At 43.5% G+C, this 14,657-nt stretch overlaps 1 protein-coding gene across 3 annotated transcripts in view; it reads left to right on the top strand.

Annotated features, from left to right (window-relative positions):
- The window catches only part of LOC126545022 (uncharacterized), a 220,724-nt gene extending 212,188 nt beyond the window's left edge, over positions 1–8,536 (top strand). For all 3 annotated transcript variants that reach the window (XM_050192653.3, XM_050192646.3, XM_055061804.2), the window contains exon 9: positions 2,203–8,536. In XM_050192653.3, coding sequence (XP_050048610.2) covers positions 2,203–2,253 — 51 coding nt within the window. In that variant the 3' untranslated portion in view covers positions 2,254–8,536. The remainder of the gene's footprint in view (positions 1–2,202) is intronic.
- Positions 8,537–14,657: the final 6,121 nt, after the last annotated feature.

The raw sequence follows: 14,657 nt of genomic DNA, 5'->3' as shown, positions 1-14,657 counted from the left end.
GCACACCAAGCAACTACTGCTGAGTAGAAGGAACAGCGCTCTGGCAGCTACGAAACGTCTCTTGCACCCGTTAAATTCTTAAGCATTTTCCATTGCCCCATATCGTTGCTGTCGCATTAATACAGCTAAAGATAAATGCGAATGAACGCGCATCTATCTCTTCTCTATGGCTAACCATGTATACCTGTTTCAAGTTCAGCATAAAACGTGGCTGTTGGTTTAAATAAATGTCGCAATGACGTTCCAACATTCGCCTTGTAAAAGCGCAGTTGACGGGCTTATGAATTTCTAGACTTAGAATGATTTACAATATCATTATGCAATATCGAACACTCACGCTGACCGAAGGAAATTATCATCGGTGATCTCAAGATGCGGTTACGCGTCCGCAAGCACCATTACTGAAAAATTAGGATTGACGAACATTCTTGAGCACGACAAAAATAAACGCAACGTAGAATCGATGTTCTGTTATATTCAATATCTGGAATGTAAATTGATCTAGTTCATGCTGACAGGCAGTGTGTTGTCATCTTCGGAAGATCATCCACCATTGTTTTCTGTTTGTGGCGGAGCTATATATGGCTAGTGTACCATACAATTGTCGTGTCCGCACACAAAAAATGTCATCATCAATGGCTCACTGCAAGCAAAAAATGCAATGGCTCATAGTCCAGTAAGGTTCATGGCTTCTGTGCGTGGGTTAGCTGTGATGACAGTAACCTTGTGGTCGTTGTCGGTGATTCCGATGTGGATGTGTCGGGACCAAAGAGGAGGGAGCGAGCGGTTCACGCCTTTCGTGTTGAAGACATTTCGCTTGACATGCCACACCGATCCGGCGCAATCGAACACCCAGCGGCGTACGTGCATCGATTTGACACTCTCGACGAATGTGTCTGCAGTTGCGAGTATGTCGATCAATGTGTATTTTAGCAACCCTAAAGCCATTATGACCATCGTTACTAAGTGACAAGGACTGAAAGGTTTTCTTACCAGGACATTTAGACGCTTCTCATCCAACTTCGCTGGGCGGAATTACCTTGATTTTCTCGTTTGTTCTTCTTATTTTGCCCATAGCGGTTGTTTTGCAAGCTACCCTGTGGCCGCACCGATGTCACTGTGTTCTCAGGCCTAGATAATCCTGCCAGAAATGATAAACAACTTCCTTCTAATTCCTGGAAGTCACCGAACGAAGTGTTTTCTGAAGCACAACCGAACTTCCATCCGTGAACACTGTAACCGACGGCAGAAAAGCGAGCGATCAGTAATATTCGTTCACAGGGGATCTCTCACTGAACCGAACGCCGCGTAGGCGTGCCGATTTGACAAACACGCACATTGAAGGCAGATTGACCTGTTCGATGACTTCTACCCCTTGTCACACTTTAATGCTCGCTGATTCGATTACGAATGAAGAAAAATAGTAGCTAGAGATCTTTTTCTGCTGTAGATAGAGGTAACATTTTATTTGTGTAGACAGAGTAAAATTTTACTTAATTTTTTTTAGCGTGAACGCTATTATCAAAGCAGGGTATACGTTGAGATGGGATCGCTGACGTCGAACACCTTTCGTTCTTTGTAAACGCAAGACACTTTGTGCACACTAAGAGCAGAAGAACATTGAAATTATTGACAGTTTTAGCAATTTGAGAGGCGTTGACTTCGACATTCAAGCGCCTGTTTGGGATGGTATGACTTTTTATAACATGCTTTAGCGTCAGCTATAATACCTAGTATAATTCAGATTGCGCGTTTTATTCATGCCACCACTCAAATGAGTATAAACGTCACCGGTGGTGTAAAAAAAGCGTCACAGCTTTCTCACGCTTATGGGGCCTGGCTTACACAACTAAGGTCGCCGCTGCTTCACATAGCAGAGCTGAGCGTTCCAAGATCTTTTTTTGAACCTTCCTTTGGTCTTGAATTAACGTGCTATGGTTCAGCACTGTAGAAAATTTGCTCGAGAAACTGGTGGCTAATCCAAACAATGGTAAAAGTCCGGTATCGTTTCACCGACGTATTGCAAGCAGTAGCGCAAATAGAACACGAGCACGGGAAGCAGACACCACCTGCACTATTGTGTCGCATCTTTTGTGTCCTTAGTATGCCCGTGTGTGTACACTATTGCATAGGTTTTGGAAAAGTCGAGTGTGAAACAATGAAAGTGCTCGAATCTCTTGATCGTTTTTTTTTTTTTTTCAGAGGAGCCACTGGGTTAACCATTCCAACGTTTGCATGGGGACCAAGCGTTGAGTGCGATGTCGTCGTGCCCACTGCGGCCTTACGCTCAAGATGCGCCAGGGGCAAGCTGCGCTCCGCGTAAAGGTGCAAACCAGCTCTCGTGATGGGCAAATGGAACTCAACCTGTCCGGCTGATTCTTCGTGCAACCGAAAAAGAAAACGTTGGCTGGGAGAATCTGTGCGGCGCTTGACAAGACGATTCGAGAATCTCCTTCGAGCGGTGCGGGACCAAGGAGTGTAGCGATCTGTCTGCTGTGCCATAAGTTCGCGTGCGTGCTGTGGTGTGTGCGCGTGCAGAGCGTTCTTTTTTGTAATTTCTTTGCCTATTGCTCCCGCGACTGTCCCCAACAGCTGCTGATATCTCGACTGGCTGACAAGCTGCCGCCACCATCACCCCGCGCCGCGACACGTTTACTGCCGTGCTCTAGTCAAAACACTTACGCTCCTGTCCACTGCGTTTAACTGTGGTGCAGAGAAACTTGTTCGCGTCTCCTCGGACTTCTTTATCGCTGTTGACGATGCGTTGACGTTGTGAACAGTTACCGATGCAGAAGAATGGCACGAGCAGCTTCAGCACTTCTTTCTTGGAAGTTTGTGAGCTTGGTTGGAATGATATCCGGCGAGCTAACTTATATTCAACGGCATGACCAAAGACAGTGGGCATTATTGTTTCGCCAATTATCCAGCGAGAGACATGGCTGGTGCAGCGAGATTCAAAGTTTTTCGTTATGTTTGTTTGTTTATCGGTTTCATATGCATCGTTTTGTTTCTTTCTCAGGCGTGCTTACCAATGAACATTATTTATGAGGGCATACTGTTCTGCACCACATACAGTCATATTCACTATACTCCCACTTTTGTTTGTCATGTTCCATTTTTTATACGCGAAAAATTCGCTCCTGCGCGTATTTAGTGACGGCTAAGGCGTTGGGGCTTATTTGAAGGTGTATTTGTTTTTCATCCTGTGATTGTTAATTTTATTACATTCCCAGAATTTCTTTTACTGAACGCATGTATTTGCTATTGACAATTTTTATTGCACGATTATGAAAATGGTGCTGTCCGAAGCTATACTTACAAGTACTATTTAGGCAGGTAAAAAAAAGGCACATATCAAAATGTGGTCTATATACCCGGTCGTGTTGTGATCTTCATCGCAACCCAAAGTTTTATTCTTCATAGAAAAGTGAAATTGTTGTGTATTGATGAATGAAAGCATTGATGCCTAACTCAACGAGTGTCCTCGTATAGTCGCCAAACGTGCCATTTAAAAAAAAATTTGTAACAATAACTATAGTCTTAAAAGGGTGCTGCAAGCTGCCACTACGCTGCAGGTATTGACAAAGCCTTCGCTCATGAAACGTGGTTGGGCAGTGCCTTAAGCTCATATGTTGAGCTCAGATAATACGGTTAGACTATTGCAGCAGTATTGTTCGACAAGACCCTTGAAGTGTGTTTCTATAGACAAAATATGAAAACCAAAGCAGGGGTACGAAAGAATAGCAGTCCTTCTAGGAAGTCTGGGGTAAGGCAGAAGTTATTTTTGCAATAATACATGGTGGTACAGGTGTTCGTTACTCCAAGTTCTGGTACTATGCCTTTTTTTCACTATTTTTTTTTTAAATCAAGCCGAGTATGTTGGGCCAAGGACGGTGAAAATGTTTGAAACTGTAATTAGCTGTAGCGGATATCGCGTGCTATGCGTTGCATAACAAAACACGAGTGTTTGAGTTCGACAATTGCCTGTGTAAAATTTACTGTTTTAAAGCTTATGCCCATTGAAAGCACACATTCTGAAGATCTGTCATTCGGGTGTTACGTTGCTTATCGACATAAATTTTGCGTAGGGACCGTATATTGTGGGTTATTGTCCTGCCATTCGGGAAAACTTGGAAGACTCGCAGGAGCTTAGCCTAAGCTCCGATTACCGCCCTGCACTGACTAGGAAATTGCTTTCTGTTATTGCTCAGGGATGATGTTAACATGAAAACATTTACCGCTTTAGTTAACGGTTGCCATGTTGGAGCACGTGAACAATACTGCGTGGTGGTGCTCCTGCCGCAATCCTAAAAGATCTAGAGTATTTAGAAGTGAGGCGAAGCTTCTCATGCGCTTAAGCCATACGACTATAAGTGAGAAAGGTCCATTCGCTCTTTGGCTTTGGCGTACTTGAGAGATGCTGCCCTACGAAGTGCGGCTAGTACGTTGTTTTCGTTATCCACTTGCGGCAAGTTTAGGTTCACGCTAAAGGCGCACGATAAATCAAGCTACAGTGACACATTAGAGATTCAACATATGTAAAGCCTCAACTATCGCCATAAGAACTGTTTCCAAGTAAAAAAAGTGACGTACATGCCAGATAGTGTGACACCGCAGTACAAACAGGCTGTTTCGCGTAACCTAAGCCCATTTTACCAAATTGTGCGTACGCTACAGAAATACAACAAGCGCGTCTCTATGTACTCTTTGGGAATCCAGCAATGCGAGCAGCCTTATTCGTTATTTACAAGTATTGCTTAACTTTGGAAGTATCGATTTAAATGCCAGAACTTTATTAAGAAGTAGCGAAGTATGTTCAGAATTATTCAGTATAGTTGTCCGAGGAAGGTAGCTGCTATCGTTTACTTAGTTTAGTTCAGCCCAATGAAAGCGTACCAGACCTAAAATACCAGGGAAAATAAGGGGAAGGTGAGATATGCAAATTCAAGAGAATAGACATAACGAGAACGAGGTAAAAGTAGGAGCCTCGCTCCTGGTTTTACCTTGTTCTCATTTTGCTCACAGACTTAGAAAAGTATGTTGTGACGTCCTCTACCGTCGTCGAGCTACCTGTTCATATACCCTGTTCTGTCTGCACCAGCGCAACTTTTTTCGGGAACCCCCCCGTTTTTTATGGCACTAATGCCATTGCTCGATGACAGCTAGTCATGAGGCCGTTTTCCAGGTATCGGGCGCTTTCTCGGAGCTAGAAAAAGCTGTGACAAACATATATATAAGGAACCAAATCGCTTATATATTGTTCAATACTGAAACATTTGCAGTGAAACCTTGATATTTAGATTGATGATTAGATAAATATCTCATTACTGTATGAGAGTCCTCGAGAAATAGTTCGAATTTTTCAAGATGGCATGAATCCTCGCCTCCTCTTGGACCAGCATGAATTTTTTTTCTTCGGAGCTTACTTTCTTTCTTTTTGAGAAATCCGTGTGTGTGTTTTTTTAGTAGCTTTGTGCTGCAGTCGCGCCCATGACAAGTCTCGCTTTCAAGATGACACCGAACGACATTGATTCGATTCAGACACCCGCTGCTGCTTCTTTTTAAATGTTTGAGGCAAGTTTGCTTAACGAGAGAGCGAAAGAGAGATAAAGACAAAGAAAAGACAGGGAGGTTAACAAGAGGATATCTCCGGCTGGCTACCCTGTACCGGGAGCGCGGGAAATTGGTACGAAAGATGAGAAGTTAGCTGAAACACTTTGTGTAGACTACCAGCTGCCGATGATCTAATGTGTCCCTTCTTTAATTGGTTATTTTAATTGAACATGATAAAAAATTGCGTTCATTGCATTTCACCGTGCAAGAAAGTGCAGTGCAACTGGTTTGTTTTTGTTTCGCACAGAAAAACTTGTCGATATCATCTCAGTCCGCTCTGTCGGCGCTATTTGTGGTAACACAGGGCATTGTCGATGCGGTCCACTAACTCAAAGCAAGCTGCACCAACTGGCCCATCATTGACATCCGAGGTAGCAGGCACAGATGCTTTCCGCGAAGAGATTTCCACGATCGCCTTTGAAGGATTTACATAAGCCGTTACTGATTCACCTGGTCTGTTTATTCGGCTTCGTCATAGCACTGCTTGCTCGGTTTGCCGTTTCGCCATTTTTTGCCAAGCATGGAGCGCCACGACATAAGGTGCTGTCGACTCAAAAAACGGCATCCGAATTGCGTAGGCTGACATGGGCTTGCTTTTGCCACTCCATTTGTTGCGGGCCTCTTTAGTATCAGTCTGCTCCACAGCGAAGACATTTCCTGGCTTGAGTAAACCTCACGGGTGTTCTGGAAACATAATTTAACGATCTAGCTTTATTCCATTGTTTGTTTGATGGCGTCTCTGTACGGCAATGATAAATGCCTAACGTCGAAGTGTTATTCCCCGTGGTAGCAGCAATGGCATTGCAATTTAGGGAAGCGACGAAATACATCGGCGCCGAGTGCATTCACTGAAACATCTTTATTACAATCGGAAGCTTTTCCCGAGAGCACTTCACCCTTCATGTTTTCAAGAACGCGTGCGTGTGTATGCTCAATGCGCTCAATGTGATGTGTGCCATGTGTTCCTGAGAGGAGAACACGCGTTGTCTGCATACCATAATACCGCCGCTGTTAGTTCGACGACAGCGACGTTTGGGCTCTGCAAGTCAATGACGTATTGATGTCCATAATGCTCCGCTATATTTTTGCTTTCTCTCTAAGTTTACGCGCCACCCGTGCACCTTAGCAGCCTATAAAGTTCCACTATAGTTTCATTGGAATCGTACGAAGTCATCATACCTTTTCGGGACTAATGTGGCCTCCTATTCTACGCGCACGCTGAAAGTTTGCTCACAGTGGTGTTACTGCATTGCTTTTGACATTAGGCTGTGTGAAAATGGCATTGTGGAGAAGCCTTTCATTACCCAAATCTTAAAATGCGCCTGTTTACACAGCTTACCCTCACCAGTGAAATATATTGCTGGAGTCTTAAGCACTCGTGAAACTCATAGCTGAAAATGATCTCATTTATCTTCACTTTGCCAATCATATGACTGCATGCGTTGTCTCTCGATGTAAAGGTACAAATGTAGCGCTGTTTCAGAAACATTGCAGTCAGTCAACATAACCACGCTTTCCATTGTAACAGTTCTTTACAGTAATCTAAACTGCCGCTGCTCCTACTCTTCAAATATATATGCCTGTATGGGCCGTGTACGCACAAAAAAAAAAAAAAAAGAAACTGGTAGGCATAATGTATCGGCTTATACAAATGACATTACTGAATTTTCCAGCGAGCGCATTCAGCATAAATGCGGTTGTACATAATGAACTGAATGTTGTTTTGTGGTTTTTCAATATCATTGTTGCAATACTGTCGTAAGGTGGTACCGTATGAAGCTGCCCATCCCTTTACCTAACAATGCGTCTTTACCACGCATGTGTAATAACAAAATCTTTATTAACAGGTGCAGATAGGATTCAATGCTGCTCAACTCTATGATATACATTAAGGTTTCAAGGCTCCACCGGACTAGGGAAATACCAATGCTCTCATTATGCTTAATAACGGTACAAATGAAACAACGTTAATAACTGGGACGCTGGCTGATTATTTTATCCCCAAAATTTGGTCTTACAAATGTGGATGCGTGAATCATTCACTCCGAACGCCTTCGCGGTACAAGACCGCTAAGCTTTTCAGATATATTTCCACTTTTTAGCTTCTCTGAAACATGACCGACAATAGTCTTGCTAAGTTTATATGGATCTAGATTTTAAAGAGCGACTTTTGCCTTCTTGGTGTTTCATGTCATTCGTTCGAGTGATCGATTCTTTTTCATTTTTGATGCTGCGCTGTTTATCGCTACCACGATTTTATAAACACATTAACAAAACGCAGTGACGCGTAGCCTCATTTCAACTGGAAGTGCGCGCGAGCATAGTGGAGATGCCTGGACAGGCAACGTTGCTCAATCAGTTCGCCCTCCGCGCAATACTTATGGAGCACAATAAAAACTATTTTGAAGAATGCTGCGGCAATAATTGCCTCGCGGTTTGTCTATACATTCAATACAATGTCGCACGCGAGATATTGCCTAGCTGGCCGTCCAGGACGCTGTGATCTCGTGTACTGTGTTGGAAATGGGTGTAAGGAGTAGGATCGCTTGGCATTAAGCTAGACTTCAACTTGTCTTGTGACCGCTTCAAACAGTAGCGTGTTTTTTTTTTATTTTTCTCCAGACGTTTGATGTAAAGCAAGCAATGGAAGCTATAATTTAATCATGCCATCACGATTCTTTTATTTATTACCACCGAAGATGTCCCGATGTTTTTGACATTGATGTTTTATGCTGAAGCCTATGTGCCTCTGTGTTTATTTGCTCTTGTAACTTAATCATGTACAGTGGTTGTGTGATTTATCGTGAAGTTTGTGCTCACTTTCACGAATTTTTGCAATAGTGTTCTGTGGTTGACAGTGTAAGAAAAATGTTTCAATGCGCATCCGCTGTTCATTAAAATGTCTGATATTTCGTTCGTTTAACTTGCTTCATGTTATTTTTATAAATAATGCAGTCTCGTTTTTCAATTTTATTATGTGGCACTACTTTTGCATCTAATGCGGCAGCAAGCTTGCAAGTCTGTCGATATAACGGCTGATTTACAGCATGTTCTTCCATCCGTTGCTGGGAACCTTATGTGCACTTTTTTCATAAAATGTAGGGAGATACATAATCTTTCGTGAATTAAGCTTTTACGTTTCGTGCAGAAAATCTTTTTCTTGTCTTGTGGCAGCCTTCCTCGGATTACTAAATATAAATACCCCGCTGAAGCGGAATATATTTATTTATATCTTAGTTGCTAGTTTTATTTTTTTGCTGAGGCCCCGATAGCATAGCCTAACTGCCGCAGGCAGTGTCAACTACCAAGGCGTTGCAGAAGCAGATGACTTGGCCGCAATGCAAATAGACTCTGAGACAGCGATTTTTATGTAACTCATGCTTCAGTTACGTAAAACTAAACTTTCTTCATGCCTTAGGGTGTTTCGCTAGAAATTATTACTCGTTTTCACTGGTGACATCTGTGATTAGACAAAATAAAGCAGTACAAGAAGCATCCAGGGAATGTGCGCAGTGAGCACACCTGATGCACAGTGCACGAACCAAACGAAATTCCAAAAGGCAGACAAAGTTCCTAATAAAGAAAGTATAAACTGACACCTACAATACTGCACATTCGAACTTGAAAAGTATTTATTTACAATATGGGTAGCTATTTCACGTGGCCACAGGGTGGGTAAAACAACAAGAACATGTACAAACAGCGCTTCTAGTCTTTCGCAAAATGTGTCAACAAAATTGCAGTTCACAAACACACATGGATCAAGATTGTTTTATTCAACGGTAGTTCGGGGCAAAAATCCGTATTTAAGTACTTCAGCTCCGCGCGTACAAGGCCAAACAACATTGACATGGTTAGCACTTGCTCAAGATCGACCAGGGGGTTGCAAATATTCTCCGTGATGCCCCAGGTTTATTATTGTGAAGCAAATAAAAGGAATTGGAGCGTGCTTTCTTCAGGTAGCCAATGACTGAAGACCAACCCTTTGAATCATTGTTATCTATGTTACCGATCGTTTCCTGTCATATAACTTGAAACAAAAAAATGAATCAGACGGCCAATTTTTGAAGTTGTTGAAATATATTACGGTGTTTTTCCGCTATGTGAGTCCCATAAGATACAAGCATACCTCAAAGTAGGTCGCACAATTGTTTTATATGCCATACTCTTCGCATCAGATGTGGTATCCTTTTTTTTTTTGCGTTTTAAGGACCAAGTTTCTTTCGAGCGGATCAAGTAATGCTTTTTATGTGCTTAGTCCAATTTAGATAGGGATTGTTACACAAAGATACTTTAATTGAGCAGTATGTTTAATCTCAATAGCTCGTAGGGCGTAAGTATAACTTGAAGGTGCTTTTTTGCTTGTGATGCTAATGCACGCGGTTCTGGATTAATTTTTATAACAGATTCGTGACACCACTTTTCAAGAGTTATCAGGGATCCGTTCAATAGGACTTGGTCGAGAACACTTTTCGCAGAGCAAAAACAAGAAAGAAAGGAATGATAGGAAAGCAGCCTAACTTCAATGGGAGGGGGGACATTGAGTCCTGTATTATCAACATATATTAGAAATAAGATCGAGCGCAATACCGATCCTTGTGGAACTCCGGAAGAAATGTAGGAAGTAGGAATGCGCTCTTTTGATAGCCCAACGAACTGTTGCCTGTTGTGTAAGTAGGCTTCAACCCACCTAATAATTTGAAGGTCAATCCCGAGGGCAAGCATCTTATGTAAATTAATTTTGTGGGACAACTTGTCAAATCATGTCATAAGATCGACTGACATGGTATCTATTTGTCCACTAGAGTTGATTTCTGAAGCGCAATAATACAACGTTTCAAATAGTAGTATTATTGTCGAGGCACACTTTGTGAAACCGCGCTGCTTAAAATAAAAAAAAAAAATATCACTACTTTTCGTATCTTCGACTATTTGCGTTCAAATAATACGTTCCAAGAATTTACAGACTGCACACGTGATTGAATCAGACGATAGTTTCCTGCATCTAGTTTGACTCCAGCTTTAAAAATCGGTATGACTCTCGCTAGAAGCCAGTCGTATGGAAGAGCCCTGACGCAAAGACAGGATAAAGGGTTTGACAACAAACTTGTACACGCAATCACAGTAACGCTTCAGAAGCTCATTTGGGATCATGTGAGGATCTAGTGACTATTTAGTATCCAGCTTCAGCAGTAATGTCATGATGACTTCCATGACCACTGAAGCTTGATTTTAGCTGTACGTTATCGGCATTTCGCTTGTCTGTAAATGAGTATCCGGAATGAACACTGATCTAAAAAATTTAATGAATTCCTTAGAAATCAAAGGCTGGATTACTGAAAATGTCACCATGTGCAAGTATGCCACGTACTGAAGGTTTAGTACCCGACAAAGTACCTCCGAAGCTTCTGTAACGCATTATTCAAGTAATCTCTTAGCATTGCCGTCCGAACGCTTTGAAGGTCAAACACGTAAATATCGCGCCGCGAACAAGTCCCCAATAGTCGTTGCCCTATATTTACAGCGCTGTCTGTGTGGTTGAAAAATTGCGCCTATTTTTCAACGCTTTCTTGCGCAACAAGTGATGACACACTGTGTGGATGCAAGGAATTTTTGTTTTCGCTCCGTAGTCTCTGGATTTTGTTTCCACAGTGCTGGCGTTTCAGTGATCGCTGGGGCATCGGCGCTTGCACGAAGACTGGGAGCGCAGTTTTGGTTTCGTTTCGCGGAATGTTTCCGTTCGTTTCGCTAATAAAAACTTATCTCTATCAGGTTTCTAATCTCTAATAGAGTCACCGCGAAATTCTAGCTCGTTTATTGCTCACTGGGTTGCGATTACATCTGTTCACAGGCGCGTGCTGGCATATACAAACGATGACGCCGTATACAAACGATGCTGCCAAGCCTGCATTTATTTTCCCGAGACTCAAGAAAACTGACCAACCTCGTTGGCGAGGGGACGATGGATTACTGCAAGTTTCTGTCTCGTTTGATTTTTGCGCCGTGCGCACAACCATTGAGTTTTCTTGCGTGCGTTCATTAACACATAGATTTCGCTATGGGCATTGTTGCACCTGGCGATCCCTCGGAACGGAGCCTGCTTCACCGGCAGACGTGCAGCCGTGGAACTCCATTCACGTTTCGTCGTTTACTCAAGGCGACTGTTGGGAGCTCGGTTTAGCGGAGGCAAGTAATGCACGTTTTGACAGGTTGGGAACGGAGAGTCGACTGACTTTATTCCACAGTGAAAGCAGGTTTGCCGTGTGGCGATGGTGGCGCCCCTGTCGGGCAGCTACCTGCGCTTCAAGGGTTTTCATCGAGCGTTTTGGGAGAACTTCACAATGGCTTCAGAATAGGTAGGCATTTTGATGATAACTTGTTTGTACTTACTCAGTGTATTGAAATATCAAGATTAGAAAAGAGACCGTTATTCGTGGCCTTTTTAGACATTAAAGGAGCGTATGACAACGTAGGCTGCAACATTTTGTGGGATATTCTGGAAAGGGAAGACTTAGGCGACGATTGTATGCTGCTTTTGAGAGAGATTTACCTAGAAAATGCCGTTTGCGTTGAATGGGAAGGAATGAGGAGCGAGGAGTAAGTTGATATCAACAAGAAACTGAGACAGGAGTGCCCTTATCCCCACTGCTGTTTGTGATGTAAATGGTTAGCATCGAAAGGGCGCTACAAAGATGTAATATCGGGTTTAATCCCTTATAAAAATAGGCGGGTACAGTAGTAGAGCAGCAGCTTCCAGGTTTATTTATGCGGACGACATTGTTTTGCTAGCTAACAAGCAAAGTGATACGCGACTTCTAGTTAATTTCTGTGGACGGGAAGGCGATAAGCTAGGTCTGAAATTTAGCGGTAAAAAATCGAGAGTTATTGTATTCAAGGCAAACAGCGAACAGACAGTGACAATAGAGCGCCAGGAAATGCTTCGCGTAAAACAATATAAATATTTTGGTATATGGATAAATGAAGGCTATAGATATCTGGAAACACAGGAAGAAACAATAAGAGTAAAGGGGAAGAGAAATTCGGCCATAATGAAACAGAGCGCTATGACGATGCAAAAGGTATGAGGTGCTCCGTGGTATGCGGAAAGGTGTGATGGTTGCAGGACTTACTTTTGGAAATGCGGTTGTTTGCTTGAAATCAGGGGTATAATCAGGACTCGATAGAAACCAAAGGTCAGTGGCACGCCTCACATTAGGCGCTTACGGACGACTACAAATGAAGCTGTGCAGGGTGATATGGGCTGGACAAGTTTTGAAGTGAGGGAAGCTCACAGCAAAATTAATTGTGAAGAACGACCGAGGAATATGGAAGAAAGTAATTGGGCTGGGAGAGTGTTCAGGTATTTGAACAGGAATAACATTGATTCACAGTGGAGGAAAAGAACCACGAAGCTCACCAGCGAGTATGCGGCCTGTATGGTGGGCAACACAGCAACAAAGAAGGTCAAGCGGAAAGTCAGAGAGGCTGAAATAATCTTATGGGTGGCGGCAATGTAAAAGAAACCTGCCATGAGTAACTACATAAGAGGAAAAAACGACATCAGGAAAGAAACCATTTTTGATAACTCAAATTGAAGCTCATTACTTGTCGAAGCGAGATCAGGATGCCTGAGAACACGCACCTATAAAGCGATATATAAGAAGGAAGAAGAAGCATGTGCTTGCTGTGGTAAAGCTAGGAAAAAGATGGAGCATGTTTTCTTATAGATTTCTTTAGCTGCTTCGTGCATTTTGGGTGGACGCCTGCTGGTCTCATGCGATACTGTCGTGCCAAGGAAAAAACGGAAATGCTTGACAGCGCAGTAGATGGCCAACATCTCCCTCCCGAAAGTGCTGTACCGAGCTTCTGTGAGATTGAGGCGCTTTGAGAAGAATCCCAGTGGCCTCCTGTCTGTGCCATCGTGCCGCTGCAGTACTGCACCCACTTCCATGGTCGATGCGGCTACCAGAAAGCAAGTTGGGGCGCTGGGCAACTGATGAATCAGCAACATTGCAGTCGCCAACCGCGTTTTGGCTTCCTGGAAGAAGTGTTCGTACCCCGATGACCAATGGAACGTAAATGGTTTTTTGGAGTCGCGATGCAGCAGGTCGGTAAGCGGCTGAAGAACTTGCGCACAGGATGGTATTAAGCGCTTGGTGAAAATGTATGAGCCCCAGAAACTCGCGCAATTTTCGGTAGGATGTTGGAGGGGGGAAGTCCTCGAATGCCCACACCCGTGATTCCAGCGGCTTGAGGCCTTGTGACGAAATGCGACGACCGATAAAATATAGGGCTACAACTCCTAAAATGCATTTCTGGGGCTCTAAAACCAGACCCAGTTCATCCGATCGCTCATATAGAAGGCGCAGGTGTTCTTCGTGCTCTTCGTCTGAGCGACTTGCAACGAAAATGTCGTAAAGGTAGATGAAATTGCACGTGAGTCCGCGCGTAATCTCATCCATGAACCTTTGAAAAGATTGCGCCGCATTCTTCAAACCGTAAGGCATACGGATAAAGTCAAATGGGCCAAGTGGAGTAGTGATTGCTGTCGTCGGTATGTCACTGGGTTCCACAGTAATTTGGTGGTACGCGCTCAACAAATCGATCTTGCTCTATATTTTGGTTCCTGCCAGACGAGCGCCGGTCACGTATGTGGGAAAAGGGATATTGATACGGAGTAGGGACTGCATTCGGAGCTCGATATTCACCAGGACGCCGCCAGTCGCCATTGTCCTGCTTTGCAAACAGATGGAGAGGTGAAGACCAATTCCTGGAGGAAGGACAAATAACGCCGAGTTGAAGCATGTGTTCCAACTCACGGCGACCGACTTTTAACCTCAATCCAGCGAGCCTCCGTGTCCGCGCGGCGATATGTGGTGATATGATGACGCATCATATCACCACGGTGGTGGTGATAAGATGCGTCATCTCGTGTTTCACGGACAGTGCGTCGTTTCGGGGCTTTGTAAGTAGCGGTTACTCAGCAATTGTCGTACGTTGAGACTAGCCGAAACGTACGGATGCCAGATGAGGTGAGCTTGGAC

This window comes from Dermacentor andersoni, chromosome 3 (genome assembly GCF_023375885.2).
Source record: "Dermacentor andersoni chromosome 3, qqDerAnde1_hic_scaffold, whole genome shotgun sequence".
In the NCBI taxonomy this organism is placed as follows: domain Eukaryota; kingdom Metazoa; phylum Arthropoda; class Arachnida; order Ixodida; family Ixodidae; genus Dermacentor; species Dermacentor andersoni.
Note: the sequence above shows the minus strand (reverse complement) of the source record. Positions and strands in the feature narration are given on the sequence as shown.